General features: G+C 43.9%; 1 protein-coding gene across 17 annotated transcripts in view; it reads right to left on the reverse strand.

Annotated features, from left to right (window-relative positions):
- The window catches only part of LOC120028884 (protein phosphatase 1 regulatory subunit 37-like), a 56688-nt gene that overhangs the window by 14879 nt on the left and 18899 nt on the right, over window positions 1-22910 (reverse strand). For all 17 annotated transcript variants that reach the window (XR_005473543.1, XM_038974150.1, XM_038974144.1 and 14 more), the window contains exons 2-4: window positions 12156-12253; window positions 1275-1320; window positions 1089-1189 (exon numbers count right to left, since the gene is read on the reverse strand). Coding sequence is in view for 16 of the 17 variants with exons in the window: in XM_038974150.1 (XP_038830078.1) it covers window positions 1089-1189; window positions 1275-1320; window positions 12156-12253 (245 nt within the window). In the remaining variant the exon portion in view is untranslated. The remainder of the gene's footprint in view (window positions 1-1088; window positions 1190-1274; window positions 1321-12155; window positions 12254-22910) is intronic.

Below are 22910 nucleotides of genomic sequence, written 5' to 3' on the forward strand. Positions count from 1 at the left end.
GTCTTTAATTAAATAAGCTAAGACAATGTTCCACCAGATTCTGTCTGACCAGAACCATGACCGAGGACCGTCCAAAAGTAAAGAAACTAAACAAATAAGTCCTGATGGATGACCCTGACTGGCTGGTGTAGCTACAACACTACCTGAACAAGAATGGAGGACAGCCCAGTACGTCTCATTAACAGTGAGCCTGATGAAGTGAGGCAGCTGGAAAAGGATAACACACTACAGAGTGACTGGGCTGGCCCATGGCTCTGCCGCAACCACTGCCTCTCTCATTCACCCACTCTTTCGCTGCCTTTCCCTCTGTCGCCCAGGTAGGCCTCCCTACAACCCCGTACCCTACCACGACCCTCTGCCTCGGGGGGAGACTCCGTGGTTGTGCCACTGAAACAAAGGTAAATATAGCTCACCGAGCCAGTTCGGTAACATTTTCAGGGCAGTCAGTGAGTGTGGTACTCAAGTGTGGGGGTGCGCCTGCATTTATACCGTGACGTATTTCTTCAGTACTGTCGGTGCATCTATGCATGTACACATGAATGTATAAAAGTGTAGGTCTACAGTATAGTCTGTGCAAGCATGGACAACACGTGTGTGCATTTACTGTACATGAGTGAGTAGCTCATGGAGCCAAGCCACGAAAGGAAATAACTGGTCAGACTCAGCAGCGTCGGTTTGTGTCCCTCTGCTCTACAGTAGAGCTGTCTGTCTGTGTCTGACCGTCTGTGTGTGTGTGTCTCATCCGCTCATCGAGCCAAGCCTACAAATATCTGTTTGAGGAAATAAGAAGTGGTCAGACTCAATAGAGCTCTGTCTGACCGTCTGTCCGTCTGTCTCTCAACCCAACCCCTCTCGAATGGTGTTTACACTCAGAGCTCTAGAGTAATCACACGACCCTGGGAAACACTAGACATCCTGTCAGAGGGAGGGAGGGAGAGGAAAACAGAGAGGGGGAATGACAGGACAGGGACATAGAAGGGGAAAAATAATGAGAAAGAGTTGAAGAGACGTGGTAAATGGAAGATAGGAGGGGAAAACCGGGAAGGGAGAAGAGGGGGAAAGAGAGTAAAGAGTGTGGACAAACATACATCTTCATCCAGGCTGGTCTGCTCCAGGTCCACCACTTTAAACTGGACCCTCTTGAACACCTCCTCCAGGGACTCACACGCCTTATAGTCCAGCTTCTCACCTGGAGGGACACACAGTTCCACCTAAAGTAAGACCGGTAGTGTGCGTGCGTGTCTTTGTATGCGTGTGTCTTAGTATAGGCTTACCTTTAAGGTCCAGGCATTCGTTTCGATGAGTTAGGTCTTTCAGCTCCTAAGAAACACAGTGGAACAGAACAACCCTCAGTCAGATACACAAACCCAATCATTCAGACAGACGACACAGCAGGAAAATGTCACCACACAGACAGACTTGACTTTGATCACATAAAAAGGTGACCAATTTGAACCCATGTAAATGAAAAACTGCTCCTGTGTACATAGACTTAAACCGTTGACACGAAGAACAGATCGGTAAAATACGATTGCTCAACGGGATTAAAGTGTGTGTGTGTGTGTGTGTGTGCACTCTTACATCAGCAGAATACAACATCAAGCCAAGACCTGCTTGAACAGACAGGAAAACAGCAGACAAAGCATTTCTTCTGTTATCTGGACTAGTGTCATAGTATGATAGTGCGCCAATAATAATATCCAGTGTCTTTTATCTGTTAAATGTCTCAGATATCCACATAGGTACAGGGTGATTCTTCCCGTTCACACACAGTGTGTGTGTGTGTGTGTGTGTGTGTGTGTGTGTGTGTGTGTGTGTGTGTTGTAACCAATGTTCCCTCATTTTTTCCGGCACTGAGCAAATTTTGTCTGCTGAGCGCAAACTTGAAAGTTACTTGAACGTTGTGAAAATTCTGTGCAACTTCCAGCGAGAGTTTACTGTGAACACTGAGGCTGTACTTGCCTTAAGTTACAGTTTAAACAGTGGCAATGTAGGCTACTGTGGCTATTTGATCATAATGTAGGCCTACCAGAGTGGCCTACCATCAAAAACAATGGAAATATTATTCAGCCTACGGTAGCAGCCAATGTTTGGTCTTCAATGTAGGCCTACATTCCATGAGACAAAAAAACTTCGCTTTTTAAAGATGTCTAGAAATGTATACGGTTTGTGCTCTTGTAGGAAGCAATCCCTCCCGTTGCTAATTACAAATGATCTATAACTGGGCTAATAACTCAGTAACTAGCAAAGGATGTGAACAACATGTGCACACGTGGCTACATGCGCTTGTTTTTGAGATCAAAGCGAGAGCTGTATCTACTCACGACCGTGCTGTAAACATGATCATGCTGTAAACACAGTCCAGTTCAAAGTAAATGGTACAGACCCATATGTGATCCGTTTCAGTAAACTAGGTGTATGTCGCGGGTCACTACTTCACAGGAGTGCCGTCTGAATGTAAACTTATTTTTTTTAAATCAAAATGCCTTCTCGAACATGTGAACTTTCATGTGCCTTGATAAACTTGTATGCCATCTGTAAATATTAATAAAATTGTTAAATTACGAGCCTAGATGGTTTAGCCACAGAAAAAGACCGCCACTTTCCTGCTAGCCATGATTGGCTGAGATAATGAGTGGGATGGACATGCTGACAGATGAGTTTGGATTGGTCTGCCATATACTGTAGCACGCTTCTGTCTAGTTGAGCTGGTCATTATGTCTAGGTAATCCTGCATAAGTGTTGCTCTCTACTTTCTGGAGGACCGAGTTTTGAAATCAATGGAAATTGAGAAAACACCTGTCTCCGGATTACATCTTCAAACTAAGGGCAACCATGGCATCCGACAGGAGACGTGTCCATCCATGAATGATGTATATGGGTAAGATAGTCTAGCTAGCTACATTTTCAGATATTGGTTAGCCACCTGCAGATCCATGCAGGGTAGTAACGTCATGAGTTGGTATTATGGTTCATTGTTTAGACGCACGCAAAACTGTCTGCTGTCATGGGTTAGCAATAAAATGCAAATGAATTACTTAAAAATCATACAATGTGATTCTCTGGATTTTTGTTTTAGATTCCGTCTCTCACAGTTGAAGTGTACCTACAATAAACATTACAGACCTCTACATGCTTTGTAAGTAGGAAAACCTGCAAAATCGGCAGTGTATCAAATACTTGTTCTCCCCACTGTATATGTCAATTGTCTATTTTGCATATAGGCTTACTGCAGCTCTGATTGTTTATGCCGCAGTGGTCTGTGTAGAGTATGGGCTGAGTAGCGCGTGTCATTACAATAGAGTCCTACTCCGATGCCTACGACAAAATCTCTTCCGTTATTTTTTCTTCTTTCCGGTATGTTGCATTGAAAGTGGCTACTATTGTGTTGAGTCGATCATAATTGCCACAGAAAAGGGAAACGTTGATAGTGTTAACAGGGAAAACCCTAGAACAGTGGTCACCAACCTTTTCTGAGTCAAGATCACGGAGTCAAAAAGCAAGCAGAGATCTACCACTCAGATTTTTTTTTAACATGACTTAAAATGTAAGCCTATGCAACATTAACCAATTAAAAACAGTACAATAGCAATGAGGTTTGTGCAATAAGCTATAGGACCAATACATTATCGCAGCATATTGGCTTTGCTTGAATTGGCCTGCCAATACATTGTTGTTCGGGACATTTAAAAATATATATATTTCAAAATTTGAGGTAGGCTACATGATCTGTTGTTGTATTACTTGTGAAGCACAGCGGAGTGAGCATACGTTTAAATAATTCTCTTTTTATTTTTCTGGGCTGATGGTGCCTGCCTCTGCTGGTCAGTCTCAGCGGAGGGAGAGAGCAGCAGACTGAGGGTCCGCCACTCAACAGCCCTCCGCTCTCCCTTTCCTTCACTGACACTGACCAAAAAGGAACACCGTCTTCCAGCTGGCGAATTATTTCTGCCTCATGCACAAACTCATGTTGTTACACCTATGATCAGAAAAAGACCCAAGCCGCTAACAACAACAATGCAAGCCTATAGCTACACTTTCCTACTCAGTCATTACTGCTGCAGTGCTTGTTGTAGCGCTGAGTAGAAATAGGAAGAACGCACATTTTTATGGCTTATAAGTGTGGAATACAAAGTATTGACAGTGCAGGGTAAGAAGTAAGTAAAGTATCAACTTTTGCTGTAGCTTTTTTTTGCGCCTGCTACGTTACTGCAGACACAGTCACCCGAGCCATCTGATTGGCCAGCGGTAGGCGTGGGAAGGCAGAGTTTATACCTTCAGACACATGCAATGGTTCAAAATGGCAATAGTTCCCCTCCCGGGCACAGGGCAGCTGCATCGGGTGCTTCTACCGCCAACAGCCCAATAAATAGGAACAATAAATAGGAACAAGGCTTTATCGTTGAGGTTGTTTTCACAGAAATGTTTGGCAATCGACAATGAATGCGATCAACCAGTTGGTGACCACTGCTCTAGAAAGTTGAGTGAAGTTCAGTCTCGTGCTTCTCTCTGTGGGCTGATATTTCTGTGCGGCAGTCTCGGAGCTACTGCCCAAACACTCAGTTTAGAGGGAACATTGGTTGGAACACTCACCTGGCTGACGCACGGCAGCCATTTCGTGACAATAAAATGCACGCGTTCAAAGGACAAGGGAAATAGTACCATCTGAAATGTAGCAGGTTCATGAAACCGGAGCTGGACACATTGTGATTACAGTGCGTTATTGAGGCCTTTGGCAGATATTGCCCTCAGTCACCTCTCTATACACCCCACAAGACTGTTTACGTGACGTGTGTGTGTGTCCTCACTACACAGCAACCAGTTCTATTATGCACAGTTAGTGTCATAATGCTGCTGCATTCAAAGAATTGTATTCCCACTCTAGGGATGAAAACGACACCACTGGAGGGGGGGTGGGGTGGGGCTATTCCAATCCACCCTTCCCCAGCCCACCGACAAAACCCGTCACCTTTCTTACTAACCCCCCCCCAGTGCTGCACTACACGGCACAGTGAACATGCACTCAATAACCTCACCTCCCCTGCCACCGTTCGCTGGCTGCTCATCAGATAGCCAATGCTGAGTACATTAGCTAAAACAGACCTCTGTCCTCGTATCAAAAGCAAAGTTCACTGGATTGTATTTTCAGGGATGTGACCTACACAACCAAGAACCAAGATTAGAGCCATCCGCTTGTATGTTAATGTCAATACTTAAAAATGCAGATGATAAAATAAAGCCAAGTCTGTTCAAGTTCAGCAGTGATAGATAGCTGAGAATGGATCATGGCTCTGAAGCTCTGCTAGGATCTGACTTTGAGTTGAACATAGCCCAGCCAGAAAGCCATTAGTGTGAGAAACTACAGACGACAGCAGAAAAACAATGACCTTTCTATTTACTCCTTGTTTGTTTTGGAAAACAGTCCAAGGCAAACTGTCCTTCTCTCAGCACATATCAAAGCTGCAGGCTAAAGTTAAATCTAGACGTGGTTTCCTCTATCGTAAATCGCTCCTCTTTCACCCCAGCTGCCAAACTAACCCGGATTCAGATGACCATCCTACCCATGCTAAATTACGGTGACATAATTTATAGATCAGCAGGCAAGGGTGCTCTCGAGCGGCTAGATGTTCTTTACCATTCGGCCATCAGATTTGCCACCAACGCTCCTTATAGGACACATCACTGCACTCTATACTCCTCTGTAAACTGGTCATCTCTGTATACCCGTCGCAAGACCCACTAGTTGAGGCTTATTTACAAAACCCTCTTAGGCCTCACACACCCCTATCGGAGATATCTACTGCAGCCTTCATCCTCCACAGACAACACCCGTTCTGCCAGTCACATTCTGTTAAAGGTCCCCAAAGCACAGACGTCGCTGGGCCGCTCGTCTTTTCAGTTCACTGCAGCTAGCGACAGGACGAGCTGCAACAAACACTCAAACTGGACTGTTTTATCTCAATCTCTTCATTCAAAGACTCAATCATGGACACTCTTACTGACAGTTGTGGCTGCTATATGTGATGTGTTGTTGTCTCTACCTTCTTGCCCTTTGTGCGGTTGTCTGTGCCCAATAATGTTTGGACCATGTTTTGTCCTGCAACTATGTTGTGTTGCTACCATGTTGTTATGTTGTGTTGCTGCCTTGCTATGTTGTCGTCTTAGGTCTCTCTTTATGTAGTGTTGTCTCTCTTGTCGTGATGTGTGTTTTGTCCTATATTTATATAGTATTTATTTTATTTTATCCCAGGCCCCCGTCCCCGCAGGAGGCCTTTTGCCTTTTGGTAGGCCGTCATTGTAAATAAGAATTTGTTCTTAACTGACTTGCCTAGTTAAATAAAAAACGGCTCTCCTGTGAAGTAGTGACCCGTGACATACGCCTAGTTTCCTGAAACAGGTCACATTTTACTGTAAACAAATTGACAACAGACTTTCAGCACGCTTATAGGGAAGGACATTCAACAAGCACGGCACTTACACAAATTACTGATGATTGGCTGAGAGAAATTGATAAAAGTATTGTGAGCTGTTTTGTAAGACTTCAGTACGGCTTTTTACATTATCGATCATAGTCTTCTGATGGAAAATGATGGCTTTATACTCTCTGCTATATTGTGGATAAAGAGTAACCCGTCTAACAGAACACAGAGGGTGTTCTTTAATGGAATCCTCTCCAAAATAATCAAGGTAGAATCAAGAATTCCTCAGGGCAGCTGTCTAGGCCCCTTACTTTTTTTCAATCTTGACTAATGCCACGCCAATGACCTTGAGAAAGCCAGTGACTCAACACATCAGCTACTACATCAAGTTGAATCACTGCAACACTTAGAGCATCCACTAAACCTCAACTAAATCTTGTGTTGAATAATGTGGAAATTGAGGTGAGGCGACTACACTGCTTGCAGTAACCCTGGATTGTAAACTGTCATGGTCAAAACATTGATTGATACAATAGTAGCTAAGATGGGGAGAAGTTTGTCCATAATAAAGCGCTGCTCTGCTTTTTTAACAACACTATCAACAAGGCAGGTCCTACAGACTCGATTTGTCGCACCTGGACTAATGTTCAGTCGTGTGGTCAGGTGCCACAAAGAGTGTCCTCGGAAAATTACAATTGGCTCAGAACAGGGCAGCTTAGCTGGCCCTTAAATGTACACGGGGAGCTAACAAAAATGTGCATGTAAATCTCATGGCGCAAAATGGCGGAGAGATTGACTTCATCACTACTTGTTTTTGTAAGAAGTGTGGTTTAAAACAACTAGCACACAGCTCGGACACCCATGCATACCCCACAAGACATGCCACCAAAGGTTTCTTCACAATCCCCAAAACAAGAACAGATTATGGGAGGCGCACAGTATTACATAGAGCCATGGCTACATGGAACTCTATTCCACATCAGGTAAGTGATGCAAGCAGTAGAATCAGATTTAAAAAACAGAAAAATACACCTTATGGAACAGCGGGGACTATGAAGAGACAAAGGCACAGACACGTGATAAGACACACACATATGTACACATGGATGTTGTATTGTACATATGTGATAGTGGAGTAGTGGCCTGAGGGAACACACTAAACCTATTGGGTAAAGTGTTAGGAAGAGTAATGTCACGTAATATTTTAAATTGTATACAACTCCCTTAATGTTGATGGACCCCAGGAAGAGTAATGGGGATCATTCATGAATACAAACACACCCCTCTGGAGCAAATTAAATAGTAATTGTACCATTACTACAGTTGGTTTAGTCACCTGTCATGAATAATACATAGCCATTAGTGCAATATACTATGTTGCCAGAAGCCTACAGCAGATGCATGTGAATGTGGCTTAGTGTGAGAGGAAAGACGGACCTATTCTAGTCAGTGAGTGTGTGAGCAGCAGACAGTCAAGACACGTGAGACCCACAGGGTCTACTCCGGTACAGATACGTTAATCTGACTGAACACTTTTCTGGAGCTGATGGTGTGTGTCCTTCATTCTGTGTGACCCTCCGTGGCGTTCGGGATTGGCAGGTCCTCCACTCCTACCTGGGGTGATTATATATATGTGTGTGTGTGTGTGTGTGTGTCTGAGAGGGGTGAGGGAGGAACTATGGAAAGGGAACCCGATACGGCAGTGCACAGGGAATCGACAACAGGAAACAATAGGACTGTGTGGCTGTAGGTATGTCTGTACCTGAATAATGAGTGTGTGTGTAGGCCTACACACTTTAATGAGTCATGAGTATGCCAAAGTGCATATCTGTGTCCTTATGAGTGAGTGTACATGCGAGTATAGATCTATAGTTGTGTGTGTACAGTATGGGTGTGTGTGACAGAGAGGGAGATTCAATGTCCTTGTGCAGAGGGGGAGCAGTAGAGGCAGAAATGTGACACAGGGCTGCCAAGCATCCAGGCCCTGAGGGCTTTGGTTGGGGCTACTGAGGCTCAGGCATTCCACACACAGCCACCGAATAGGCTAGAGTCCCTTAAACACACAAACTTAATGTAGGTAACCTGTAGGCCCCTGGCCGGACACCACGTGCACAGTACACACTAAATAAAGAGTGCATTTACAGGGAAGGTGGGGGGGTCCCACTAAAAACTCCTCTTTCTGGGAAGCCATTTTGTTTGACGGGTCTGTTTATATAGCCGTTTTTTTCCCTCCGAGGATGACTAAGCAGAAAAACTGTGCCATAGTGGACCAGAGCAGACCAGTAGCCAACACACTGACGACAGTGTATTCACTAGCTGTTAACCCCACAGTGGAAAGTTACACAGGCTTTATTTTTCGGCCCGATCAGAAGGCCAGCTAAGCAGTGATGAGTCTTTCCACAAGTGTGCGTGATGTCTCCCCCTCTCTCGCCAATGACTAAACACCGCCTGAGTGGGGTGATGGGAGATTCCCTGAACCTCCGTCACACACACAAACAAGCAAGATAGAGCGAGAGAGCGAGAAGGCAGATTAAGTTTTTTTGCGAGGAATGAGGGCTGCAGAAGGGAAAGACCGGCGACAGTACAAGGGTTGAGAGGGAAGTAAGGGGGAGGCAATTCTTCTACCAGGAACATGCGTGTTTGTACAGTGTGTGTCCCCTGTAGGGCTGGACAATATAGCAAATGAATTCAATTCATTTGAATGTATGTTTTGGCACGATATTCCAAATGCCTGTATTGCAAGTTTTTTGGGGTATTTTTATGTTTTTATGAGCGTTTATGTCCGTGTGTTCTCATGTTGTCTTTTTGGTCTCGTCTCATTCGCTCCTTTCTGTCCTGTGCACATTCCCATTTACACCAGAGATCTGTATATAATGAAGAGATGCTCATGTCTCCACCAGAACAACGGGAGTCGTTGTCCCAAAGGCGGGAAAGCAGGCGACAAGCTTAGGTTAAAAATAAGAGCATAGGGATTATTTTGGACAGATTTTGGCAAGTGTGAAACCTCTCGCTTCGCCTCTTTCTCCCACGCCCCTCCCCCTACCACCCACAACAACAAAGATGAGAGCTCACGCCTTCCTCTCTGACAAACGGTTTCAACTCGCTATTTGCATTTGAGGTTTGTTCCAACAGAATGGGTCATACGGACACCGAAACACATGGAGACATTATTTTACTGTAATAGAGGAGAAGTTAAACAGGGTTAGAAAGGTTGTTTTTCAACTCCTCACATTTCAAGCAGAGCAGATACTACTAAAACAGATGTACCAATGAACATTGACTCTGGAAAATGAATGCTCAGTCTGTCGCTAGCGCATTACAGTACCACGTATCGCTAGCGGCATTTTAGTCAAACAAAGATTGTTGTACTAGCTGTTTAGTGTTTGTGCAATAAGCACAAAACTATTATATAAAGGAATTGGCAACTCGTTCTCATTCTGAGAAATAAGGTAGGCCACTTGATTTCAACATGTGAACAAAGTGGACAGGCTAACATGCTGTTCAAACAGTTGGAGACGGACAGAAGGTTGTGTTCATTACTAGTCAACGGTTTTGCCTTGTTAGCTGAATTCAGAGCTTGTGAAATATTTTTTTTATTTAACCTTTATTTAACTTGATCAAGTCAGTTAAGAACAAATTCTTATTTACAATGACGGCTTACCCTGGCCAAACCCGGATGCCGCTGGGCCAATTGTGTGCCGCACTATGGTACTCCCAATCATGGCCGGTTGTGATACAGCCTGGAATCGAACCAGGGTCTGTAGTGTAGCCTCTAGCACGGAGATGCAGTGCCTTAGACCGCTGCGCCACTCGGGATCCCCTAACAAAAAGGTCATTTTTAAAGACATACCTGAAAGCCAGATACCTGAAAGCCACTTTTGCAAAAAAGCAGGTATAAGTATTTTGATAAAATAATTAAATTATTACTGGGTCTTAAGGTTGTAGAAGGCATATATTCAGCCTAGGTATAATTACACAAGCTCTGAATTCATTAGGTTATTGTTGACTTTTTTAAATGCAGGGGATTTGACCTTTTAATTATACAACAAAGCTTATTTAGAGAAAACTTCACAAAAATCGAGATATGGGCGACTCGCCCATAAGTTTGAAAAAAGCTTTAAGCCCTATCGCCCAGCCCTAGTGTCCTGTGTGTGGGCAGTGGCAGAGCAAACTGCAAACATCCGACAGTTATAACATGTCGTTATAACATGTCCCTGCACTCCACATCCTGCTACCAGCCTGCCTGTCACTCACCCTTAGTGACTCGTCCATATGAGCTCATCCTCACCCACTGCAGATTCCTACTGTCATCCCACGTGCACACACCCTGAAGCCCATTGTCTTGCTAAGACAAGACACACAACAGAGAAAGACTAACCTGCTCAGGAGGCTTTAGGAAGATACTGTGGGTATTAAAACCCACCTATACTTCTGCATGCAAGCAAGGGGAGTGTGTATGGACCATCAACAGAAGGCTATTGACCATCAACAGAATGTTGACAGTAGGCTGCTTTAGCATGTGTGTGTGTATGTTTGTACTGTTCAAGGGTGTGTGTTTGAGAATGTGTTTGAATGTCTGTGCGCATGTGTGGGCGTATGCGTGAGTGTGTTAAGGGTGGACGGATGGGTGGCCAGAGTTCTGGGGTGGGTCTTGAGGAGTAAGCACTTCCGTAAATACTCACTCAAACTTTCCAATGACATGGCACAGCAGACAGAGACATGCTGGAGTGCGCGGGTCGCTGGGCAGGTAACCGTGGCAACTTACAGTAGGAGGGTCACACACCCTCTTACGCTACTTATGGCTGTGCCTCGGTCTTGCTCATCATTTCCATCCATCGATACATTACTAATTCCATCTGTGATTGCTCTCTTTACAAGCAAATATCATGGTATCAATACTGCATTGGTTGACCTCTCACATGAACGGAAAGGAAAAAGACTACTGGACAATAAGAATCACAGCGATAAGCCAAGTACAAGCAGGCATGGTCCGTGTCATAATCGGTTAACCAATCATGAGCCCTCCCCCTGTTCTGCCCAGTCACTTAAAGGTGAAATAGGCCTTTCACAGGTTTCCCCATTCATTCCTGTTCTGTCGCCAAGACAAAGGAAAGTCTCTGCATAACAGGCTTTCAACTGAACGAACCCAAACAAACAATGCCCACTCATGCATTAACATGTTCATGTAGGCACATTCACAGGCACAAACACGCACACGAGCGAGGCACCGGTATATATATATATAGATATATATATATTTAAAAAATGTTTTAACAGTAGAGGCATTCCCTATCAGATCTCAGGAACTGCTTATTCTTAGGGATTAGAGCACACATGACCTTGCAAACAGAAAAACAAACATCAACAAACAAGAAAGACACAGCACATTAATCCCCCTGCTGCTGTCAGCAAAGCCCAGCTAGCAACATGACAATCCCCATGGTGGGTGTGAGTGAGCTGCCCCAGCAGGGTGGTTTGAGGTCAGGTGATGTTTGATTGGGTGCCAGGAGTGATGAGGGGTGAGAGGGTTCCACTGGTACCAGATTTCGATGAGGTGGTGATGGTGTTGGGGATTTAAAGTCCAGATGTAGGCCTAATCCAGCTCCACGACAAGACTCTAAAGCCAATAAAGCCTGAATGATGCCTCGTGTTTCAGTGCTGTTATTAGGCTACTGAAGTAGTGGCATGGATACTTATTTTTCTATCTATATCTGTGTGCGTTTCATTCAGGTTTACCTGCATCTGTTTGAGCACTTTGGGGATGAGTTTACAGTTGAGTTTCACGCAGGCCTGTCTGTAGGCAGAGAGAATCTCATCCACCGTCACATTCTGGGCTGAAAAACAAGAGTCAGAGCAACAAGGTGAGACACAGGATTACACACACACACACTACAAAAACACACACACAAGTGGCCTGTTGATGACATCAGTTGGCATCACAGACATTATAGCACAGTACGATTGACAACACAATGACATAACACTCCCATTTTCTAGCTATGTTCTCACCTCTTTATAAAACACTTGCAGCTAGTGAGTTAAAACAATCCAAAAAATGCAGTGATTTCATACATTGGCTGAGTAAGTCATAAACAAGTGGTATTTTGAGACACAGTAAGTATATGGGATTTGCAATCTCCTTAACAAGTGGACAAGGAACAAAGCCAATCGGATCCACTCTCTATAAAATGGCTGGTGTCAGTGTTCAGACTGCATCTGACTCATCAGTGGAGAGAGGGGCACAACATGGAGACCCCCGCAGAACGAGGGAGAGCGCGGTTTGTTGTTTTAGAAAGTCTATTGAAACATTTCTTAATAACTAGCTACCTTTTGTGTTTGGATCCCGCGATGTGGTTAGCATCAGTAGGTGGGACTGCTACTATCTGTCCAGAGATCCTGCCGACCAAGGCTGGGTCTGAGGAGCTGTTTGGCGTAGCAACTAGCCTAGCTGCTAACTAGCTAGCAGGGTTTTCTTGAGGGCTTGAACGCAGCCCACAATGTGGTTCGCTATTGTGGCTGGGACCGCGGATTTTCCTGAGCTTGTGGCTGCTGTTTGTTGTTTTTAATCTTCCCTGCGACATGCCCTGTCTGGAACTGCGTAGAGTAACAGCATAACAAAGTTTGCTACAACGACAAAAACTAAAGCCGGCGGGAGAACCGTTGAGGACAGTGGTGTCGCTCTGTCACAAAAACTGTTCTACAAGCAGTTGTTACAACAAGAAAATAACTTCAGGTGTTGTGTCCAAATACTGGTGTAGTCAACTCTGTCTCCTGACCCCTCCTGTCTCAGCCTCAGCCTTGCAGTATTTATGCTGCAATAGTTTATGTGTCGGGGGTCTAGGGTCAGTCTGTTATATCTGGAGTACTTCTCCTGTCTTATCCGGTGTCCTGTGTGAATTTAAGTATGCTCTCTCTAATTCTCTCTCTCTCGGACGACCTGAGCCCTAGGACCATGCCTCAGGACTACCTGGCATGATGACTCCTTGCTGTCCCCAGTCCACCTGGCCGTGCTGCTGCTTCAGTTTCAACTGTTCTGCCTGCGGCTATGGAACCCTGACCTGTTCACCGGACGTGCTACCTGTCCCAGACCTGCTGTTTTCAACTCTCTAGAGACAGCAGGAGCGGTAGAGATATTCTTAATGATCGGCTATGAAAAGCCAACTGATATTTACTCCTGAGGTGCTGACTTGCTGCACCCTCGACAACTACTGTGATTATTATTATTTGACCATGCTGGTCATCTATGAACATTTGAACATCTTGGCCATGTTCTGTTATAATCTCCACCCGGCACAGCCAGAAGAGGACTGGCCATCCCTCACAGCCTGGTTCCTCTCTAGGTTTCCTAGCCACCGTGCTTCTACACCTGCATTGCTTGCTGTTTGGGGTTTTAGGCTGGGTTTCTGTACAGCACTTTGAGATATCAGCTGATGTAAGAAGGGCTATATAAATAAATTTGATTGATTGATTGATTTAGAAATGGTAGAAAGACAAATTCAAATCCATCTTTCATCAAATCAGATGGCTTATTCATCACAAAACCATTTGATGTTGCCTATTATTTAAATTGATTCCTTCATTGGCAACTTAGGCAGGAAGTGCAAACAATGAACAGTGAGCCATCATACTCAAGCATTAAAAAAACTACTAATGAAAGAAAAGTATTGCAAGTTTAAATTTTGTAAAGTTAGTGTGGGAGAGGTAGCAAAATTATAGTTATCGCTCAATAATGACAAACATCCTGGCATTGAAAACTTAGATGGCAAGCTACTGAGGATGGTAGCTGACTCTATAGCCACTGCTATCTGTCATATCTTTAATCTTAGCCTAGAGGAAAGTCTTTGTCCTCAGGCCAGAGGGAACCCAGTCATTCCACTACCCAAGAGTGTTAGAACCAGCAAAGGCTGCTTTAACAGCAGACCAATCAGCTTGCTGCCAGCTCTTAGCAAAACAATGTTACTTCTCTGTAAACAAATGAACAGACTTCCAGCATGCTTATAGACAAGTCCTCAACATGTGCTGCACTGCCACAAACTACTGATGATTGGTTGAAATCAATTGATAATAAAAGCCTTTGACATTATTGACGATAACCTGCTGTTGTGAAAATGTATGTGTTATTGCTTTTCAACATCTGCCATATCAGAGCTATCTATCCAATAGAACTCAAAGGGTTTTCCTAAATGGAAGCTTCTTTAATGTCAAACATGCAAAGTGTGGTGTACCTCAGGGCAGCTCTCTAGGCCCTCTACTCTTTTCTATTTTTACCATTGACCTGCCACTGGCATTAAACAAACCATGTGTTTCCATGTAACTGATGATTCAACCATATATGCATCAGCAACCACAGCTAATGAAGTCACTGAAACCCTTAACAAAGAGTTGCAGTCTGTTTTGGAATGGGTGGCCAGTAATAAACTGGTCCTGAACATCTCTAAAACTAAGAGCATTGTATTTGCTACAAATCATTCCCTACGATCTAGACCTCAGCAGAATCTAGTAATGAATGGTGTGGCTGTTGAACAAGTTGAGGGTACTAAATGACTTGGTGTTACCTTAGATTGTAAACTGTCATGATCAAAACATATAGATTCAATGGTTGTAAAGATGGGGAGAGGTCTGTACGTAAAGAGATGCTCTGCTTTTATGACACTGCACTTAAAAAAGCATGTCATGCAGGCTCTAGTTTGGTCTTATCTTGATTATTGTCACTCGTGTGGTCGAGTGCTGCAAGGAAAGACCTAGCCCAGAACAGAGCAGCACGTCTTGCTCTTCATTGTAATCAGAGGGCTAATATAAATACTACGCATGCCAGTCTCTCTTGGCTAAGAGTTGAGGAGAGACTGACTGCAACAATTCTTTTTATAAGAAACAATGTGAAATTCTAAATTGCATAGTCAATTTACACACAGCTCTGACTGACACACACTTACCCCCCAGATAAGCCACCAGAGGCCTTTTCAGTCAGCAAATCCAAAACAAATTCAACAAAGCGTACAGTATTATATAGAACCATTATTGCATGGATTTTCCATCTCATATTTCTCAAATGAACAAAACTGGTTAAAAAACCCCCAGATAAAGCAACACCCCACTAGGCTACCTGGGGCGGCAGGTAGCCTAGTGGTTAGAGCGTTGGACTAGTAACCGAAAGGTTGCAAGATTGAATCCGAGCTGACAAGGTAAAAATCTGTTGTTCTACCCCTGAACAAGGCAGTTAACCCACTGTTCCTAGGCCGTCATTGAAAATAAGAATGTTCTTAACTGACTTGCCTAGTTAAATAAATAAAAAAAATAAAAAAAGGCCACTCCACCATTTTAAATAGACAGCCTACATATCAATACATGCACACGAACTAAGTATAATTTTTAAATGAATGTAGTTCTGTCCTTCATCAATTAATGTTCTGTATTATGTCACGTTTCATGTTTTGTGTGGACCCCAGGAAGAGTAGCTGCTGCTTTTGTAACTGCTAATGGGGATCCTAATAAAATACCAAATACCCCCCAAGGTGCCTCTGTACTGACGATTTCTGAAGAGTCCACCGTGTGTGTGTGAGACCGACTGCCACCCAATACCATCTCGCTCAGAGCTAACTCGTCAGATGACTGGGGTGCAGATTTAGCCCCATTGTTTCAGCTCAGAGAGACTAATGAGAGAGATGCAGACAACGGGACAGGGGTAGAGGTGCGCGCGCCCGCGCACACACACACACTGCATAAAAGGTCTGATATTTTGTGCTGCCATCAGCAGTTTGGCTACTTACGCTAAAGTGAGACAAATTGCCTCCTCTCTTCCCTTCTCCTTTCTTCCCTTCCCTCTCCCTCTCCTTTCCTCCCCACCCTTCATTTGACTCCCGCCTTTTCCTTCTAACCCAGCCCCACTCCTGAGTGACAGGCCAGTCATCCCTAGCCCGGGTGCCAGTCAGTCTCCTGCCAAATCCTAATGGAATTTATGTTTAGCTTGCCAATGAATCACGCAAAAGCACAAACAGACATGGGACCAGGCTAAGGACCGTGTAAGACGGTGAACGTTGAAGATACAAATGCAATGCACACAGACTCAGCGCGGTTTGACTCCATACAGTATGGTTCAACCACAGACATTCAGGCGCAGCAGTGGCATTTTCATAGTGTGGGATCTTAACACATCAAGTTTTTTTATATGAATCCACAACAAAGATAACACTGTGTCCTAGTGGCTTCTAGGAAACCTGAGGCTTTAGTCATTCTAACCCATTCATGGTCAAGTGACCATGTAATAATAGAAATGAGTCGCCAGGGAATATCCCACAATTAGGCTTACTGTGTCTACATGTGTGTGCTTAAGAGAGAGAGAGATCATGTGTGCGAACATGTTAGTGTGTGTGTCCATGTGCATATGCACAGGGTGTAGGCCTGTGTGTGTGTAGGTGTGCCTAACAGATGTTAGTCTGTACAGTGCACAGCGCGAGAATGAGAGGGTGTGTGTGTGTGTGTAAGTGATCTGCTAGAGTTGAGTTAAGTTTGAGTTTAGTTTATTTTTACAGGGACAGTGCACATTAATCAACGTTTCAGTAAAAGTGCCGGTTTTAGCCAGCCGGCTAATTTTCAACCGCAGTCCCTGGGCAGGTTATTAAAAACAATTACAATATAGACAATCATTGAGCAGTGAGCACACGCAGAGCAACATAGGACAAGCAAGACATAGCATACAGACAGAGCAACATAGGACAAGCAAGACGTAGCATACAGACAGAGCAACATAGAGCAAAAAGCAGCAAGACAAAATTCATAAAAGCAACAAAGTGTTTCCACACCTCACAAGCTACAGACAACAGACAGTGGGAGTCACATACTGTGGCTTTGTCTGTCTGCAGTAGAGACAACTATTCAGTGTTCACACACACACACACACACACACACACACACACACACACACGGCTGTCTGATCTGCTCCAATCACAGCCCAAATAACTCATGACCAGAGAGCACCACCGGACAACAACACTGTGTGTGTGACAGAGACAGAAACCCACCTTATAGTTCAGGTGTTAGCTTCCCTCTAAAGCATGTAATCAAAACAGATAAAGTCCATTTCCAAACACCTATAAGCCACAGACCTCCTCTTCCCGTGCCAATTCTAATGACCTGCAACTGCAGGCAGATACTTCTGCTGCCATGGCCTGCTTCTAAAGCTCTCCTGCAGCCCAGACAGGCCCAGCCAGGGATCAGTATCATGAGGCTCTGCCTGCCTTCAGACCCAGAATGAAAGAACAGCCTGGCAGGCTACTCTAAAGAGCCCCGGAAAACACATAACCAGAGCTGCGCTGCGTATGCAACACACCTGCCGCTCAATCACACACACGGGGCAAAAGGTTCAGGGCATCAGCTGTTAGGCCTAGGCTGGGCTACATCAGGACTGATGAGGATACGGCAGAGCGGACAACAGAGGGACCAAGGCTTTAAAAAGCGGTCAAAACAAAATGTGTCCGAAGAGAGGGCGAGGGAGTGCGTGTGTGACAGAGCGAGAAAGACGGTAGGCGACATGCGTGTGCACCCAGACCTGGATTGTAATTAGAACCACCTGGCTGGACATCCAGGGCAGGCAGCAACTCAATAAAGCAGTCTCAATAATCACCCGTCTCTGAATACAATACAAAAGTCTCGTGAGGTCTCCTCAAACTAACAGAGATCGAGCATCGTCCCTTCCAACCAAATCTCTAGAAGCAGATTGTGAAATGATCCCTCCCCCTCACATTAAGACCATTCCTTCGCCACCAACGTCACACCCAAAAACATTCGACCTCAACATAGAACATATCGCTTGCATTCTACCAGGTGTAGCCAAGTGAGACTCGAACTGAGGTACATGTCAGCTCGTGTCAACACTGTGTGTGTGTGTGTGTGTGTGTGTGTGTATGCTTATGTGTAAAACGTGTCCTTGGAAAAGAATTGGGTCGAGCTTGCAGTGTTGTTGTAGAGCAAGAGTGAGCGTAAACACTTTCCAGAGGGGGGGATAGAGAGACGTGAGGTACAGGAAGGGAGCATCATTCCCACAGCCCAGAGGTGGAGAAACTCCCCTGGTTCTCACAGCATGCACACACATACAACATTCGGGAATATTCATGATCACTTTGTTACCTACTCTCAGTACAGTAGAGCGCTAGGCCTTAGCAAGTAAGGAACTAGAGTTGGAGTGGGAGAGTGTTCTGTTGAGAAGCCAGGTGCACACTGTGTACCATATAGCTGCCTGGCCGGGTACAGCTCAAGGTAAACAGAAGCAGGGAAAGACTTGCAATACAAGCTACAGGGCCATAAAGTCTGGGCTGCTCCCCTCCCCCAGTAATCTGTGGGTTTTACAGCAACAGCACTAATTCACCTTTAAGCACCACAAACCCTACTGTATGGAGAGGGGGGGGCTGTATCACACAATCCCTGGGTCTAAACTAGACTTCTAAAACCAACATACAGTTTGAACGGGAGATGCTGTCTGTCTGAGCTCTGAGGACAAGCCAAACTGTGCCAAACACACCATTTTATCCCTCCTTAAATGACAAAAATGTGCAGGCAGCAGGCACAAACCAACACGTACTGTCACTAGGATTATCTATAGCCGACATCAATAACCTGTTTGTACGGCACCTGGCTGCACAAAGGACAGGGGAAAAAAACGAACCTGTGGGGTTCATTGGCACCGTTGTGAAATAAGTTAATCGTCAAAAGAAATTGGATGACAATCGATTTTCTTTCGCATTCCTTTTCTTTGTTCGGCAGATGTTTATTTAAATGTATCCCATCAGGAACAATGTAGCCTAAAACCTTCACCACAAATGCAGGTATTTCAGCCATTGAACCATATTTGATGAGCTCAAGCAAATGTTCAACAGACATGTTATAAACAATGACAGTATTCACCTCAGTGGTAAGCTGGTGGCCAGGCGAGGCATGGACAAAACCTGTACAGTCAGTCTCTGGGGCTGCTATGCGATTACAACACTACTGTAGGTATTGGCCAGCCTTCATTAAGCCGCCATGGAATGCACAAGTTCTCAAGTGCTGCTGCAGAGCCTCCGCTCCCAGCTCCTGAGCTTAGCTTGCTGATTCCTAATCAATAGGCTGACAACACGTAAAAATGAACACTAGAAAAGCCTGGCCTTGAGGGACCCCGCGAGCAATTGACAAATATTTTGGACGTCAACACTAACAGTCCTAAAAAAAATACATTTCATATATGCCATTGTAAAAATAATCAATCATTTGGTTGTGTTTACTAATGTATTTCAAAGAACATAATAGCATTTATTAGTTTATGTACAGTACCTTCTGAAAGTATTCACACCCCTTGACTTTTTCCACATTTCATTGTTATGAATGGGATTAAAATTGATTATTTTTGTAGAATTTTTAAAAAGATTCATGAAAAATAAAACACTAATATATCTTAATTAGGTAAGTAATCAACCCCCTGAGTCAATACATCTGAATCACATTTGGCAGCAATTACAGCTGTGAGTCTTTCTGGGTAAGTCTAAGAGCTTTGCACATCTGGGGCCTCATTTATCAATCACGCGTAGGTACGAATCTGTGCGTAAACCATGCTTGGAATCATTTCCACTCAAGGTGTGAGATGTATCAATATGATGTATCAATATGAACACGTTTGCTTGAGAGTGAGCGTAAGGGTATGCACAGCCATGACCATGAGTACGCAGTGCCAAGTGGTGGAATAAGAGAACTGCTTGTCAAGACTTGGAATGGGGAAAATATGTTGAACATTTGTGAAATTGTGAGAGTAATAAAACATTTTTTGATTTCATTGTGAATTCATGGAACATATAGTGATATCGTATAATTTGTCCACATCAGTGCATATAAAGTACAGTCATTTGTTGAATTAGAGTCACGTGTGAAAGTGAAACCATTCTTGTTGGATGATTTGGCACATTGTGCATTTAGCAGAGAGCGTGTTTCTCGAGACAGGTGGAACTTTTTTTGTGCAGAAAGTACAGATTGGTTTTGGGAAACGATATCTGATGAGCCAACCATAAGATTTTTGCGAGGATGAAAGACCTACTTCAGAAAGGCAAACATGCCATTCCGGTGCTATCCACCCTTGGGTGTTTGGCAACATGCACTTTTCAGCTGGAACTTGCCGATCAGAATCTCTCAGCCCCCAATGAGCCAATGTTTTGGAGGCAATCAGGAGGAAATCAATATCATAACATTTTTATACACCATCGCAAGAGGGGTTTCTTTGCCATCAATGGGTTCACAAATACAAACGGACCAATAGACTGCACCCACATCGCCATAAAAGCACCAACCCAAAACGAGTTCAACCATGTGAACAGAACAGTGTGGAAGTGACAGGTTATGTGACGCGCAAAAGATGCTGCTGAATGTGCTGGCAAGGTGGCCCGGTGGAACGCACGACTCGTTCATTCTGCAGAACAGCAATGTTGGCCTATACGCCTCCAGGAGGGAGCTGTTGAGGATGGATGGTCCTCAATAAAAAAAAAATGCTTTACTGGTCAAGCCACAACTGAGCGAGAAAACATTTTGGCTGTACTCGTCTCATCCTCTGACAATAGCACCTCTATTTCAGTCGCTGAAAAGTTTGTTTTTTCTCTACGCTTTTTTGTTTGCACCGATGTATTTCACCGCACGGCGTTTTATATTCCCCACGGGTTTTAAAAGGGATAATTTTGAAATGCAAATAACCAAGGTCGTGCACGAGCACCGACGCTGAGAACCATTGGTATTTATCAATAGGTATCTCCTACCGGTGTGCGTATGACTCTTGTGGGATTGTTTGATAAATCACACTTTTTCTGTGCGTACGAACATACTAAGTCGCAATCGCATGTAGTATTTTACAATAGTTTATATACAATATTGATAAACGCCCATTCATTTTTAAACTGTCAAGTTGTTTTTGAATCTGCCAGATTCCAGCCTTGCTGAAGCACCCCCAGATCATCACCGATCCTCCGCCAAATTTCACAGTGGGTGCGAGATACTGTGGCTTGTAGGCCTCTCCAGGTCTCGCACCCACTGTGAAATTTGGTGGAGGATTGGTGATGATCTGGGGGTGCTTCAGCAAGGCTGGAATCGGGCAGATTTGTCTTTGTGAAGGACACATGAATCAAGCCACGTACAAGGTTGTCCTGGAAGATAACCTGCTTCCTTCTGCTCTGACAATGTTCTCCAACTCTGAGGAGTGGTTTTTCCATCAGGACAAAGCACCATGTCACACAGCCAGGTCAATCAAGGTGTGGATGGAGGACCACCAGATCAAGACCCTGTCATGGCCAGCCCAATCTCCAGACCTGAACCCCATTGAAAACCTCTGGAATGTGATCAAGAGGAAGCTGGATGGTCACAAGCCATCAAACAAAGCCGAGCTGCTTGAATTTGTGCGCCAGGAGCGGCATAAAGTCATCCAACATCAACATGAAAGACTGATGGAGAGCATGCCAAGACGCATGAAAGCTGTGATTGAAAATCAGGGTTATTCCACCAGATATTGATTTCTGAACTATTCCTAAGTTAAAACATTAGTACTGTGTTATTTAAAAATGAATATGAACTTATTTTCGTTGCATTATTCGAGGTCTGACAACACTGGATCTTTTTTGTTATTTTGACCAGTTGTGATTTTCTGCAAATAAATGCTCTAAATTACAATATTTTTATTTGGAATTTAGGAGAAATGTTGTCAGTAATTTATAGAATAAAACAAAAATGTTCATTTTGCCCAAACACATACCTATAAATAGTAAAACCAGAGAAACGGATCATTTTGCAGTATGTTTGAAATCTATTTATTCTGAACAGTCTTTTCACTCTGTCAGTTAGGTTAGTATCGTGGAGTAACTATAATGTTGATGATCCATCCTCAGTTCTCCTTTAAACAGCCATTAAACTCTGTAACTGTTTTAAAGTCACCATTGGCCTCATGGTAAAATCCATCAGTGGTTTACTTCCTCTCCGGCAACTGAGTTTGTTAATATAACATCCAAAGTGTAATTAATAACTTCACCATGCTCAAAGGGATATTCAATATTGGCTTTTTTATTTTTTACCCATCTACCAATAGGTTCCCATCTTTGGTAGGCATTGGAAAATCTCCCTGGTCTTTGTGGTAGAATCTGTGTTTGAAATGCAATGCTCAACTGAGGCACCTTACAGATAATTGTATGTGTTGGGTACAGAGATGAGGTAGTCATTCAAACATCATGTTAAAACACTTATTGCACACAGTGAGTCCATGCAACTTAAGTGACTAGTTAAGCACAGTTTTACTCCTGAACATATTTAGGCTTGCCATAACAAAGGGGTTGAATACTTGACTCAAGACATTTGAATTGTCATTTATATTTAATTTGTAACATTTTCTAAAAACATATTTCCACTTTGACATTATGGGGTATTGTGTAGGCCAGTGACAAAACAAAATCACAACTTAATCCATTTAAAATTCAGGCTATAACACAACAAAAATGTGGA

Source organism: Salvelinus namaycush, chromosome 34, assembly GCF_016432855.1.
Source record: "Salvelinus namaycush isolate Seneca chromosome 34, SaNama_1.0, whole genome shotgun sequence".
NCBI lineage: Eukaryota > Metazoa > Chordata > Actinopteri > Salmoniformes > Salmonidae > Salvelinus > Salvelinus namaycush.